Source organism: Elaeis guineensis, chromosome 2 (genome assembly GCF_000442705.2).
Source record: "Elaeis guineensis isolate ETL-2024a chromosome 2, EG11, whole genome shotgun sequence".
Taxonomy (NCBI): Eukaryota; Viridiplantae; Streptophyta; class Magnoliopsida; order Arecales; family Arecaceae; genus Elaeis; species Elaeis guineensis.
In genome coordinates, this window is record NC_025994.2 from 92,481,443 (window position 1) to 92,496,102 (window position 14,660).

Here is a 14,660-nt window from a genome sequence, read left to right on the forward strand (position 1 = left end):
AATCAAGAATTAAATGAAAAAGATATGATTTGGACTAGCCTCGACATATGGATCAGCCGGTCAGGAGCTCATGCCTGGGACAGTCCGCGAGGAGCTTATGCCTGAGACAGCCCCCACTGGCTTACAGGTGGATCAGCCGGCCAGGAGCTCATACCTGGGACAGCCCGTCAGGAGCTTATGCCTGGAACAGCCTCTCACGGGCTTTCGTACGTGAGACAGTCGGCCAGGAGCTCATCTTGGGACAGCCTTGAAAGGCTTATATGAAAGAAAAAAAAAATTGGATTAGAAAGAGATTGAGGTATGGTCTAGGTTAGTCCAAAGCCAAAAAGGGATAAAAGATTGTCAAACCGAAAATATGAAAAGATGCAACATATAATATGTAATTCAACAATGAATGAAGACTTCACTTGATGATATATGATGATCCATATTATTAAATACATATTTATGACAATATTCTAGTTATTACATACATATGAGTCTTCACAAATTGTATTGATTTCAGAAATATTATTTTTATCTACTGGCTTAATGTACATATGTAGTGATTCTTACTGAGCTGGAGAAGCTCATATTTCCTTCTTATTTTTTTTTTAGACTCGCAGGATGCTTAGTTTGGATAGTTTAGGCGAGAGCAAATAAGAACTGAAGCCTTTAGTAATTCAGTTAGTTTAAATTCTCTGATACCAATGAACATTTGAATAATTGTATTGAACAAAGTTTACATTTGGTTGGAAGTTGTGACTCTGTTGATTGATTTGATATTTACTTGGTTATTTAAATTTTGAAGTGTTAAATTATTTAGGCCTTACATGATCCTCAGGACGCTGCTCTAGGGTTGTGTGGCCGTGTCACATGCCCAACTCAGATGCTGGGTTTGGGTCGCGACAGAGTGGTATCAGAGTCTAGGTTTAGGAATCCTAAGGTTCATTTCAGAGAGAGAGTATATGGGTAGACTTTTAGATGAAAATTGACTAATATGAGATATTTTTCTTAAATTTTCTGACTAAAGTGAAACTGTGTAGGTTGACATGGCACGAGGGATTGAGCGTGGGCGAAATCAGAGACCTACTTGATTTGCGAATGGCTCTAATACTTGGGAGCCAGCTATACAATAAGAAAATGCTCCACCCTCACCGGATGATGATGCACCACAATAAGAACATCCTACTGAGCTTGCAGAGGTCACTCTCGAGGAAGAAACTCCAGGAGAACCTGAAATTCAATTTGGGGAACAAGTTACTACAGCTCAGTTAATGCAAGTACTGGTTCAACAACAAGTGGCTGCAAGGAAAGATATGAGGAGGATATTAGAGGTGCAGTAAGGACAACAACAGCAGATCATACAACAAATATTTCAGGAGCGACAGTCCCAACAGCAACAAGGAGCTGAAAATCAGTATGAATGTCAAATCAATTTATTAGATTTCAAAAACTATGCACCACTGGCATTCTCAGGGATCTTAGCTCCTATGGAAGCTGAAAGCTGGCTAAAAGTAATAGAAAAAGTTTTTCATGCTTTGAGATGTCCTGCTGAAGATAAGATCACTTTTGCCACTTTTATGTTACAAGGTGAGGCAGCCGATTGGTGGGAGATGAAAATTGGAAAGATGGGGCTAAATGATGTACCTTTTACATAGGAAGAATTTAGAAAGGTCTTCTATGAGAAGTATTTTCTCCAGAGTATCCGACTTCAAAAATTTTGAGAGTTCGATCGACTATGACAGGGCCATATGACAGTTGCTCAATATGCAGTCAAATTTGAAGAATTATCGAAATATGCCCCTGCATTGATAGCTGAGGAAAATATTCGAGCCAAAAAATTTGAGAATGGATTAAAGGATAGAATCCAACAATTAGTGACTGTATTTGAGCTGCCCACTTATAAGGAAGTTGTCAACAAATGTTTAATAATAGAAAAAAGGACTTAATGATGCTCAAGTAGCAAGAGAGAAAAATATGAAGAAAAGGGGTCGAGTAATTGATTCTCAAGATCAAAGTATCAGAGCCTTCAAACCAAAGACCCCAAAATCAAGCCAGACTGCCATTGAAAGTAAAGTACAACCTCAGGGGAGCATTATATGTTATAGATATGGAGGATCCCATCTTAAACGAGATTGCACATGGCCTGGAGGACAATGTTACAAATGTGGACGAGATGGCCATAAAGCAATTGTATGCCGCAGTGGAGGAGAATCATAGAGACAGCAGATGCCTCAAAATTTTTAAAATACCCCTGCAAATCGGGCACCCCAAGATGTACAAAGACAAGATGCGGGACAACAAAAATCAAAGACCCAAGAACGAGTCTATGTACTTACACAACAGGATGCTAATGCTTCTAACTCAGTGGTGACAGATACTGAACCGATCTCCTAAAGTTCTTTTATATATATGTTATGAAATATTATATGCTTAGATATATATAGACATATAGCCCTGAATGATAAATGAATATTATGTAAATATCTGACAGGTATGATTAAAATAGCATCCAACAATGTCTATGCTCTATTTGACCCTGGAGCTACCCACTCTTTTATAGCAACTAGTTTTATTAAGAAGACCAATGAGATGTCTCCTACACTTTTAGAAAATGATCTTTGTGTTTGCACACCAAGTGGAGAGGTGATCTTGGTTAATTCAATTTGCAAAGATTGTATACTGAGTATTGAAGATAGGAAGATGAAAGCAGACTTATTAGTCTTAGAGATGAAGGACTTTGACCTAATTCTAGGGATGGATTGGTTAGCAGCATACCATGCTATAGTTGATTGCTTCAAAAAGACAATAAGATTTCAAATTTCAGATCAATCAGAGTTTAGTTTTATGAGTACTAAACTCTTTTTTCACCAGAAGTTCATCTCAGTTATCCGTGCCCAGAAATTTTTTAAAAAAGGATGTGAAGGATTTCTAGCCACTGTATTAGACACTCAAGATAATAAGCTCAAGTTACAGGATATTCCTACTGTGAAGGAATTTTCTGATATTTTTCCAGATGACCTGCCTGGACTACCTCCTGATCGAGAGATTGAGTTTTCTATTGACTTGATCCCTGATATGAGTTTAGCTTCTAAAGCCCCTTATCGAATGGCTCCAGCAGAATTGAAGGAATTACAAAAGCAATTACAAGAGTTGTTGGACAAAGGATTTATTAGACCTAGTGTGTCACCTTGGAGAGCTCCAGTACTTTTTGTGAAGAAGAAAGATGGTAGCCTTCGACTTTGCATAGACTATCGAGAATTAAACAAGGTAACAGTGCGAAACAAATATCCTTTACCACGAATCGATGATTTGTTTGATCAGTTACAAGGGGCACAGGTCTTCTCAAAAATTAATCTTCATTCTGACTACCATCAATTGAAGATACAGTCTGGAGATATATCAAAAATAGCCTTTCGGACTAGATATGGGCATTATGAGTTTTTAGTCATGCCCTTTGGTTTGACCAATGCACCGACAGCCTTCATGGATCTTATGAATGGAGTGTTTGCATCATACTTGGATCGATTTGTAGTTGTATTTATTGATGATATTTTGATTTACTTAAAAAGCTCACTCGAGCATGAAGAACATTTGAGGATTGTATTACAAACTCTGAGAAAAAAGAAGCTGTATGCAAAGCTACAAAAATATGAATTTTGGATGAACAGTGTTACTTTTCTCGGGCATGTCATCTCCAAGGATGGTATTTCAGTTGACCCAAGGAAAGTGGAGGCAGTAGTCGACTGGAGCCGACCTACTAATGTATCGGAGGTACGTAGCTTTTTGGGGTTGGCTGGCTACTATCGAAGGTTTGTGGAAGGTTTCTCTTGTATTGCTATATCTCTATCTTGTCTAACACAGAAACAAATAAAGTTTGAATGAACAGATGAATGCGAGCAAAGCTTTCAAGAGTTAAAAAGAAGATTAGTGACTGCTCCAATCTTAACCATTCCATCTGGAACAAAAGGTTTCACTATCTATAGCGATGCTTCTCGTAAAGGTCTCGATTGTGTTCTGATGCAAAAGAGAAAGGTGATAGCTTATGCTCTCGACAATTGAAGTCATATGAGCGAAATTATCCTACTCATGACTTAGAATTAGTAGCTATGATTTTTATTTTAAAAATATGGAGGCATTATTTATATGGAGAACATTGTGAGATTTTCACGGATCATAAAAGTTTAAAATACATCTTTACTCAGAAGGAGTTAAATTTGAGACAAAGAAGGTGGTTGGAACTATTGAAGGACTATGACTTGACAATAAATTATCATCCCGGGAAGGTGAATGTTGTAGCCGATGCTCTAAGTAAAAATTTTTTTAGTGATTTGGCTGCTCTAATTACCTCACAAAAGCCTATATTGCTAGATTTGGAGAAATCAGGAATTGAAATACGACTACATGATTCTTAAGTTCAACTTGCAAATCTTGTACTACAGCCTACTTTGATTGAAAAGATTAAGGCAGCTCAAAAGGAGGATTCAGAGTTACAAAATGTCATAGAAGTAGTGGAATCTGGTATACAGACAAAATTTTGGACACATGAGCATGGGATAATCACTTATCATTGGTTGAGTTCGCTTATAATAATAGTTACCAAGCAAGCATTCAGATGGCTCCTTTTGAGGTATTATATGGAAGGAAGTGTAGATCGCCCATTTGTTGGGATGAGGTGGGAGAAAAAAAACTGTTGGGATCAGAAATAGTGCAACAGACAGTGAAAAAAGTACACATGATCCAGGAACGGCTTCGTACAGCTCAGAGCAGGCAAAAGAGTTATGCTGATAATAGAAGAAGGGAGCTGGAATTTCAAGTAGGTGATCATATTTTTTTGAGAGTTTCTCCCACTAAAGGTGGAATGAGATTTGAAGTTCGTGGTAAGTTGAGTCCAAAGTATATTGGCCCTTTTGAAATTTTAGACAGGATTGGAGAGGTTGCATATCTGTTAGCATTACCACCGACTTTATCTGGTGTACATAATGTGTTTCATGTATCAATATTGAGAAAGTATATTCCAGATCCAAATCATGTGGTGAGTTATGAACCTTTGCATCTTCAGAAGGATCTGACTTATGAAGAATATCCAGTACGGATTGTTGACAAGAAGGATCAGGTATTACGACATCGAAGTATTCCTTATGTGAAGATCCAATGAAGCAATCATAGCGAGAGAGAGGCTATATGGGAACTCGAGACAGAAATGAAGATCAAGTATCCACAGCTCTTCGAAAACTCAGGTATGTAAATTTCGAGGACGAAATTATTTTAAGGAGGGGAGATTGTAACGGCCCAGATTTTGGGCCTGTAAACTTTTGACGGCCCAACAAAAAAAAAATTTACAGAAGGAGGAAGACTCCTAATCGAAGTCTTCTTCCTTCCCGTTTCTGATGAAATCGGACTCGAAGAGTCCGGCTAGGGTAGAAAACCTTCACTATAAAGACCCCCCTTCCTCCCTTAGGATCTTACAACAAAATTTTGAAGAAATTTGAGAGATTTGAGGGATTTTCTCAAAGGAAGCACCGTGGGTGGGTGATCGGAAGAGGGAAGGACCGTTGGAGCTGTTTTTGACCGTTGGAATAAGGTACGTTCCTTCTCTCTTCTTTTCGAATTAATCCTCCAGCCATCGGTGTGCTTGAAAGCTGACAAGATGCCGGTTCGGGCTCAAATAGGGACACCCCTGTTTGCGTTGTTCTCTCCTTCCGTCGTCGGCAGCAAGGAGGGGTGGGGCTGCCACCGGGATCGTAGCCTCACCGTCGTTGGAGTTGCCAGGGAGGGTGGTCGGAGATGGCCTACCTGGCCGGATGAGGGGGAGGCACTCGGAAAAGGCTCGGGTCCCCTGTTTTGATCGTAGGGAAGAGGAGAAGAAATCTCTTCTCTCTTCTCTAAATAAAAATTAATTATATATATATAATAAATAAATAAAAATAAATAAAAAAAAGAGGGACATAGGTAAGAGTTTCGATAAATCTCAATATACAATTATTTTTTGAGAAAATTAATTTGGTTAAATTGATTTATTTGATAGGAGAACAGTCCAACGATCAGGGGGACAACGAGTAGGGTTTTGATTTTCAGACTATAAGAGAATTTGATTTCTCATTGATCGAGGTAAGAATCTTGTACATGATCATCACTATATATATGTTATTTATTTTTTAGTCTTATAATGTTGAATTTGCAGTACTAAATTTATAATCGATGAGTTTTCTATGCTTGAGACACTGATATATGGCTTATATAATTTTTTTATAAAAATATGAGCATGTTATGAAAAGATTTTTATGATTGATGGTATGAGTCTTATGGATATGATTTATCAATTTTATCATTTTGTAATTTGAAATAATTCGATAAAATCAAGAATTAAATGAAAAATATATGGTTTGGACTAGCCTCGACATATGGATCAGCCGGTCAGGGGCTCATGCCTGGGACAGCCCGTCAGGAGCTTATGCCTGGGACAGCCCCCACTGGCTTATAGGTGGATCAGCCGGCCAGGAGCTCATGCCTGGGACAGCCCGCCAGGAGTTTATGTCGGCCAGGAGCTCATGCCTGGGACAGCCCGTCAGGAGTTTATGCCTGGGACAGCCTCTCACGGATTTTCGTACGTGAGACAGCCGGCCAGGAGCTCATTTTGGGACAGACTTGAAAGGCTTATATGAAAGGAAAAAAAATGGATTGAAAAGAGATTGAGGTATGGTCTGGGTTAGTCCAAAGCCAAAAAGGGATAAAAGATTGTCAAACCGAAAATGTGAAAAGATGCAACATATAATATGTAATTCAATAATGAATGAAGACTTCACTTGATGATATATGATGATCCATATTATTAAATGCATATTTATGACAATATTTCAGTTATTATATACATATGAGTCTTCACAAATTGTATTGATTTCAGAAATATTACTTTTATCTACTGGCTTGATGTACATGTGCAGTGATTCTTACTGAGTTGGAGAAGCTCATATTTCTTTCTTATTTTTTTTCAGACTCACAGGATGCTTAGTTTGGATGGTTTGGGCGAGAGCAAATAAGAACTGAAGCCTTTAGTAGTTCAGTTAGTTTAAATTCTCCGATACCAATGAACATTTGAATAATTATATTGAACAAAGTTTACATTTGGTTTGAAGTTGTGACTCTATTGATTGATTTGGTATTTACTTGGTTATTTAAATTTTGAAGTGTTAAATTATTTAGGTCTTACATGATCCTCAGGGTGCTTTTCTAGGATTGTGTGGCCATATCACATGTCCAACTCAGATGCTGGATTTGAGTCGTGACAGTTTTCCCTCCTCCTCCTCCTTCACACGTGCACCTCCTCATCCGACTAGTAATTTCATGGGAGGGGAGGCTTGGGGTATCAGAGCGAGCGGGACTTGGATTAACCACGTTGGCTTGCGGGGCGGGGATTCGAAGACGTGTTGCCGACTTCAAATAATGTGGACTATGTTGATGAAAAGTAATTTACAAGTCCCTTCTGAAAGGCCAAATTACTTTCAAGTCCTAAAATTACGGACTTCTTGGAAGCAGGAATTCCTTTGTTGGTTCTCATTTTAACATGAGTTACCACTGCCACATGAAGCCAGCCATCACTTCGCTTTATATTAAATATATGTCAATATATTTATTTTTATTAAAGCTTAAATTATACAAAAGTATTCTTCATTGCACCGCTCCTATTCCCACTTCGTTTTCATTGTGTGTTGGTCAGTCACGGAGGCCCGCTTGTCACCCATGTGAAAGAACCATAGAGAGTTTTTCGTCTGCCAGCACTCGAATAATAAATTTTGAGCTCTCCAGATAAACATTTGGGATGCATTTGATTAGTCATTTAAAAAATATTTTTTTATTTTTTAATTATTAAAAAATAAAAATTATAAAATAATATTTGATAATACCATAAAAAATAAAAAAAATTAAAATTAAAATAATTAAAATAATTACTTTATATGTAAAATAATTTTTTTTTATTTTCTAAAACTTGCTTTTCATTTTTTTTTTTGCTTCCCTACGTCTAGAACATCAGATTAAAAAATAAAGAATCCGAACCTTTCTCTTTTGTCGAGCTCTTCACCTCCCCACTCATTTTCTCTCCCTTTTCGAATTTTTCTTTCTCATCGAGCTCTTCACTTGCTATCTCCAAATATTGCTTTTTACTTTATAACAACGTATTTATCAAATATATTTTTTATTTTTTTATTTTTATTCATAGAAATCAAAAAAATAAAAAAATATTTTTTAAAAAATAAAAATTAAAAAATATAATCAAACACATTCTTAATTATTCATCATATCACATTCTCCCATAAAATATCATATTTTTTTTGTCACCGTTAAGCTGTTAGCTGTTGCTGACCAAGTTAACGGCAAAAACCTAATAGCTTAGGTCAGGTGGATGATCTGCACCTAGTTGGGGTCAAAGTAGACAAGGCAAATCTCAAGCTACCAACCTTGTTCCAAGCTGGGCTGGCTTTTAGATATGAAGAATCTGCCAACCCTGCTTGAGATTTTTATATCAATATTCTTGACCCAAACCCAACATTGAAAGGGCCAAGGCAAACGTGATGAAATCCCAGTCTAATTAATTGCATCAAAGCCTTATGGTGAAAAACTATCTAGCCAAGACAACAAAGGATTCAGGTTTTTGAGCTGGATCAAATATGGATTTAAATAGTCATGGCGTTAAAGCCTTCCTGAACAGGACATCTAGCAGCCCTCATTGATTAATTTTTGTGTTGGGCATCATTAACCAAATACAGATCGCCATGACAGAATAATATTAGATATGTGTATCCTAACAGAAAAATCAATTTGCAAATTTGCAAAATATTATTTCTATTACTTAATTTGGAAACTATAATTAATTTTTGCTGCATCCTAGCAGAAAATCAATCCTATTACCGATTACTAAAAAATTAAGAATAATGTTTTCACTTAATATGCATGTGATCTCGATCATTAAATTCAATGAACTAATGCTGAAATATTTAATTATTTAACCCAATGTCTCTTACCCGTCTGCCACCCAAAGAGATCACCAAGCCTTCCATAGTCTTAGAAGATATTGTAACATACCGTCATGAGTGTTATCAATTATTGCAGTTCATCTGCAGAAAAGTAATTGTGCAGCCTATATGTACTTGTCCAATCCTGCAGCACTTTCAAGCTTTCCCATCAAAACCAGATATCACACGGGCATGCTGGTTGGGTATCGCATACACTCGTAAGCTAATCTAGCTGTACATGGAAGTAATAGCTTTTCCTAAGGGGAACACTCGCAGTCTGATGATATGTGCTTTCCACAATCTAATAGTAGCTCAAAAGCTATAGGAAAGGCGATGTATACTGTTTAGAAGCTTGGCCTCATTGTGGTGCATGGGCACAGAAAGGCATCCAAATTGGCCAGGCCATCAAAACCCCGGCAGCACGCCTCTCCAACACCATCAACGATCTCAGTCCTTCCTAGGCTGCCAAGTAAGCCGACGCACGTGTGAAGCTTTTCTGTATCGATCAGGCATGCCGTCGCTTTAGGGGGGCGATGTACCACTTGTCGATGAGGACACGGCCATGGCTTCAATGGCGACGGTGGAGATGAGCACAACCACGGCTTTGGTAGTGGTGCTGGTGGTGGATATGCTTTTGGTGTTCCGGGAATAGGTGGTGAAGAAGGCTTTGGTGGTGGGCTTATGACCCATGGCTTCGTAGGTGGTGCTGGTGGTGGATATGTTCTTGGTGTCGCTGGGGGCGGGAAAGAAATCTTAGATGGTGGTGGAGGAGCTAAGACCCTTGGCTTTGGTACTGGTGCTGGTGGTGGAGGTAAGACTCCTGGCTTTGGTGGCGGATACCTGTATGGTGTTCCATCTGGAGGAGGTGGTAAAGAAATCTCTGAGGGTGGTGCAGGTAAGTCTCTTGGATTTGGTGGTGGTGGATAAGTTTTTGGTGTCGCTGGGGGTGGTAAAGAAATCTGTGATGGTGGTGGGGGAGCTAAGGCCCTTGGTTTCCGGGGTGGTGCTGGTGGTGGATACATGTTTGGTGTTCTTGGAGGAGGTGGTAAAGAAATCTGTGATGGTGGTGGAGGTAAGACTCCTGGCTTTGGCGGTGGATACCTGTTTGGTGTTCCTGGAGGAGGAGGTGGTAAAGATATCTCTGAGGGTGGTGGAGGTAAGACTCTTGGATTTGGTGGTGGTGGATATGTTTTCGGTGTCGCTGGGGGTGGTAAAGAAATTTGTGATGGTGGTGGGGGAGCTAAGACCCTTGGCTTCCGGGGTGGCGCTGGTGGTGGATACTTGTTTGGTGTTCTTGGAGGAGGTGGTAAAGAAATCTGTGATGGTGGTGGAGGTAAGACTCTTGGCTTCGGTGGTGGTACTGGTGGTGGATACATGTTGGGTGTTCTTGGAGGAGGTGGTAAAGAAATCTCTGAGGGTGGTGGAGGTACGACTCCTGGCTTTGATGGTGGCGCTGGTTGGGGGTACATTTCCGGTGTTCTTGGAGGGGGTGGTATTGAAATATCCCATGGTGGAGGAGGTAAGGACATTGGCGGTGGCGGCGGCGGCGGCGATGGTGGCGGTGGTAGGGATGGCGGCGGCGGCCTGAGAGGTGGATAGATGGGGCAAGCAGAGGAAGCAACAAGGGATGCTTCAGTTACAAAGAGGATTAGGATGCTGGTAACAACATGCTTTCTCATGTTTTCCAACGAAGAGGGGTTCTTGCCACTGCGGGTAATACTAAAACCACAACAGATTCACATAAAAGTGAAACAAAGTTATGCCTGAAAGATTTAAAAAACAAGAAAAGAAAGAAAACTGTGTGCTGTCAGTACGAGTCATGCATTACATGACACTTGTTTCCAGATGTTACACATTGGCTAGGACAAACGATACGTATGTCAGAAACCATGTGACCGCCTATTAGGTTAGATCACATCTATGCAGCAGCCCATAAACATAGTTTTAAAATGATGCCCAATTTTACAAAAGAGACGCCCGTCAATGTCATCCAAGAAAGCAACCTTCAACTAATCAGAAAGAAATGTTGGATCCCACACCAAACCCAAGTTGCATGACAGTGGTCCACCAATATTAAGTTTGAGCTGCCATCAAATTGCTTCGCATCGTTTTGGACCCTGATTTGAAACTTTGATTTTGATTAAATCGACCTCCTTTCTCTCATCTTCAAGTGATTTCCAGGCTCACACAACCCTAAAAAATTTAGATGACTTAGAGAGACACCATAAAGGCCCATTCTGTCGTAGGCAAAGTCAATAAAAAATCCGTATATCAATTGATTCTCTATTAATTACTAATCTTAATTGATCATGATTGACTATGAGGTGAAAGAGAGCCAATCAAAACCCACAAAAGACTTTGTCTATGATAGAATGAGTCTATCTAATAATTTCTCCATATACAAGCATCCATCATCCGGGGCAAAGTCATTAAAGAGGCCCCGTAGGTTCACTCTTAGGTCAAGGCCAACCCAATTATGGGCTGGGGTTGGTGAGCAGAAGCCATCATGTGAAGCAAAAAACAGATTTCTATCCTCCTATTATACACTGTGGTTTGTATCGCTATTGACATTTCATATGTGGATCATCCAATATACAAAGAGCAGAAGATTTGGATCATCCAATATACAAAGAGCAAAAGATTTTGCCTCACAAGGATGAAAGGCAAGCTTAAATGAATAGAGATATGTTACGAATGATAACAAATCGAATATAGATTAGATTGGCCAATATTTTTATCTATCCCATAATTAAAAATCTCATATCCATACCCACCCTATATCTATCTCAGATCGGATTGGATCGGGTTAAGTAGTGATATGGGTCAGATTAAATCAGATAAATAAGAGAGATCAGATTTGATTGATTATGCCCCAACTCAGGGCTTAAGCTGACCGCATGACAGACAGCTGCATGTTCTTAGGATTCAATCCTAAGAGGACGTTTGGTTGAGGTAATCCATCTAAGATCAAAAGTGATGTTGCTAGAGGTAATGACATCATCGTGTTTAGTTGCACCATAGTAATTCTATGTGACAGTGATTTTAAAGTACTCTTACTCTTCAAATCATTTTTTAATCTAGTGATGGGATGTTCGTCCTTGAAGTTGGAAATCGAAGATCATCCTAGGCAGTGATGGTAGGCTAAAATATAAGAACAAATATACCCCTCAGTCTAGCAAAAAAATTGATATATCAATATATTATTAATATATTATATCAATAATATTATATATAAAATATAATATTATATTTAATATTATATATTATATTTATGATATATATTATATTATAATATATTATTGATTATATTATTATCATATTACGATTCAATGATAATTTTAAATTAGAGTAAAATATCTTATGATATTTTATATTTATATAATAAAAATATTTAATATATAACTTCTATTTGCATTATTTTTAAATCAAAGTAAATATTCATATTATAAGTATAAATAAAAATACTAATTCTATAATAACAATTAATATATTTTTATAGGATTAATAATTTATAAGATAAATAAAAATATTTTTATAGAATCTATTAATTATTAATATACTAATAAATATAGTAATATTTTATTTATAATATATTATATATAATTAATAAATATATTTTTATGAAATATATTATGGATAATTTTAGTATTATATAATTAGTAATCTTGGATTTTCATAAAATACCAAATAGGTTACTTATGGATATCCCAGAATTTTTAATCATCGGACCATCACCTACCAAATACAATGATCTTAGATTACTGGTGATCAAATCATTATAGAATTTGGATCATCAGTGATCTTAAATCACTATGGTGATCTCATTGGGATCATCAAATGACCTAAAGGGCATGTAAGGTCTGCCTTTTTCTTTAGATATTTATATTATTTTAAACTTAGGCAGTGGTAGAATACTCTTGATAATAATGAGAAAATCTAATCAATTTTTCTATAGATATATTAATCATAAGTCTTCTAGATCCAAGGCTCCTCATCGCTTAGTTCCAAGCCCCATATGCTATTCTGGATTTAAAAAGAGATTAAAAAAAAGAGTGAGCTCTACAAGCTCGGTATGTTTTCGACATCTCTAAGAGATTAAGCATAATCAAATTCTTTTTTCAAATATAGTAATTGATAATAGTAGATGCATATACTAATATAATTTTAATTTTCAAAAGCATACCATGCATAGTAAAATATAAAATCCTCTTTCAGTCTTCGATGACTACAATCATGATTAGTCCCATAATAAAGTCCAGAAAAGATAAATTTTCGAATACAGAATACACGATCCATCAGCATGTACTAGTGATCAGCCTTATTGGCTGGGCTTAAAAGAGAACTAGCTCTAATTTACATGATCATGATTAATCCTGTGATAGAATAAAGAGATTGATCCGAAACCAAATACATGGTACATCAACATATACCAACGATCAACCTTGATTGGTTAAACCTAGAAGAAACTAATTTCCAATCGTGTGGCCAATAGTTAGTCTGTTGGTTAGATCTAAATCATAGTCTAACTGGAGACTTTTTCTCATAATTTTTATGATAACCAACATACTTACTTTCATAATATTTTTAATAAATTTTCATATTTTATTTTTGGAAATAAGAGACATTTTCTATTTAAAGATCTATACAAGTGTAATACCATGCAATATAGAGAAAGCATCGTATTTAAATTTTACAATTATGTCAGGATAATACTTTGTTTGATCCATAATTTTAAATTTCATTTAATACATTCATTACGTACTTTTCCAAACTTTCAATTTTCTAAACATTTCCATAATATTTTGTACAATTTCTAATTTAGAAATACATGAATTATACTAAATAAAATTTCAGGTATGCATAGAACTTACCGATTTAGATTAATCAGATCCAAAAGTCATGGCTTTTGACTCATGGTTCGATCCTTAGATCTGTGCTTCTCTCGCTCTAGATCAAAATCTTAGATCAGATCTATTTCATTAATTAAAAAAATATAACACTAATTAATCTTAATCTGGTCAATCAGTAGAGGTACAAACGAAAGAGCAATCAAGGTCTGATCTATTTGATCTAACTTGACTAACATTGGATAGAGAGATGCTCGATCTAGGCTAGTAGGATTTTTTTTTTTTTTTTTGAGAGGGATGCTGGATCTATTTTATTCAAGTCCAATTAAGGGCCTGACCTATTCGGATTGGGTCAATTAACAAGGGTTTCGGATTAAGCTTAGTCGAATTATGGACCTGATCTAAGGAGGTGAGATTACAAATGACAATGAATTTTTCTCTTTGTCGTTTCTCGTTTTGTTCCTTTCTCTCCCCCTCTCCCTCCCATGGCCTTTTAAGGGAGAAAGGAAGGTGGAGAAAAGGAGATGAGGTCTAGCAATTAGGCAGCGGTGGCACGACCAAGTGTCGGTGTTGGTGGTGGTGGAGGCCGGTGTTGCTGATTCCCGACAAAATAAATCCAAAACTCTAGGGAAGAGGAAAATAGAGGAAAAGAAGGAGATTTTAGGTGATTAAGCTTGATTACGGCAGTCAATAACTGTCAGTGGTGAGGAAGAAGAAATAGGGAGATTGAGAGAGGTTCAGTGGTATCACGATTGTGAGGAAAATGAAATTTAAAAAGAGAAGATTTGAATGAAATTAGCTTGCCTTAATAACAGCTAAG

The 14,660-nt window shown here is 37.2% G+C and overlaps 1 protein-coding gene across 1 annotated transcript; it reads right to left on the reverse strand.

The window, feature by feature from the left end:
* Window positions 1–9,096: 9,096 nt before the first annotated feature.
* On the reverse strand, window positions 9,097–10,732 carry LOC105053010 (uncharacterized). Its single transcript, XM_010934011.4, has one exon. The coding sequence runs from the start codon at window positions 10,670–10,672 to the stop codon at window positions 9,338–9,340; it is 1,335 nt and encodes a 444-aa protein (XP_010932313.2). The 5' UTR covers window positions 10,673–10,732; the 3' UTR covers window positions 9,097–9,337.
* Window positions 10,733–14,660: the final 3,928 nt, after the last annotated feature.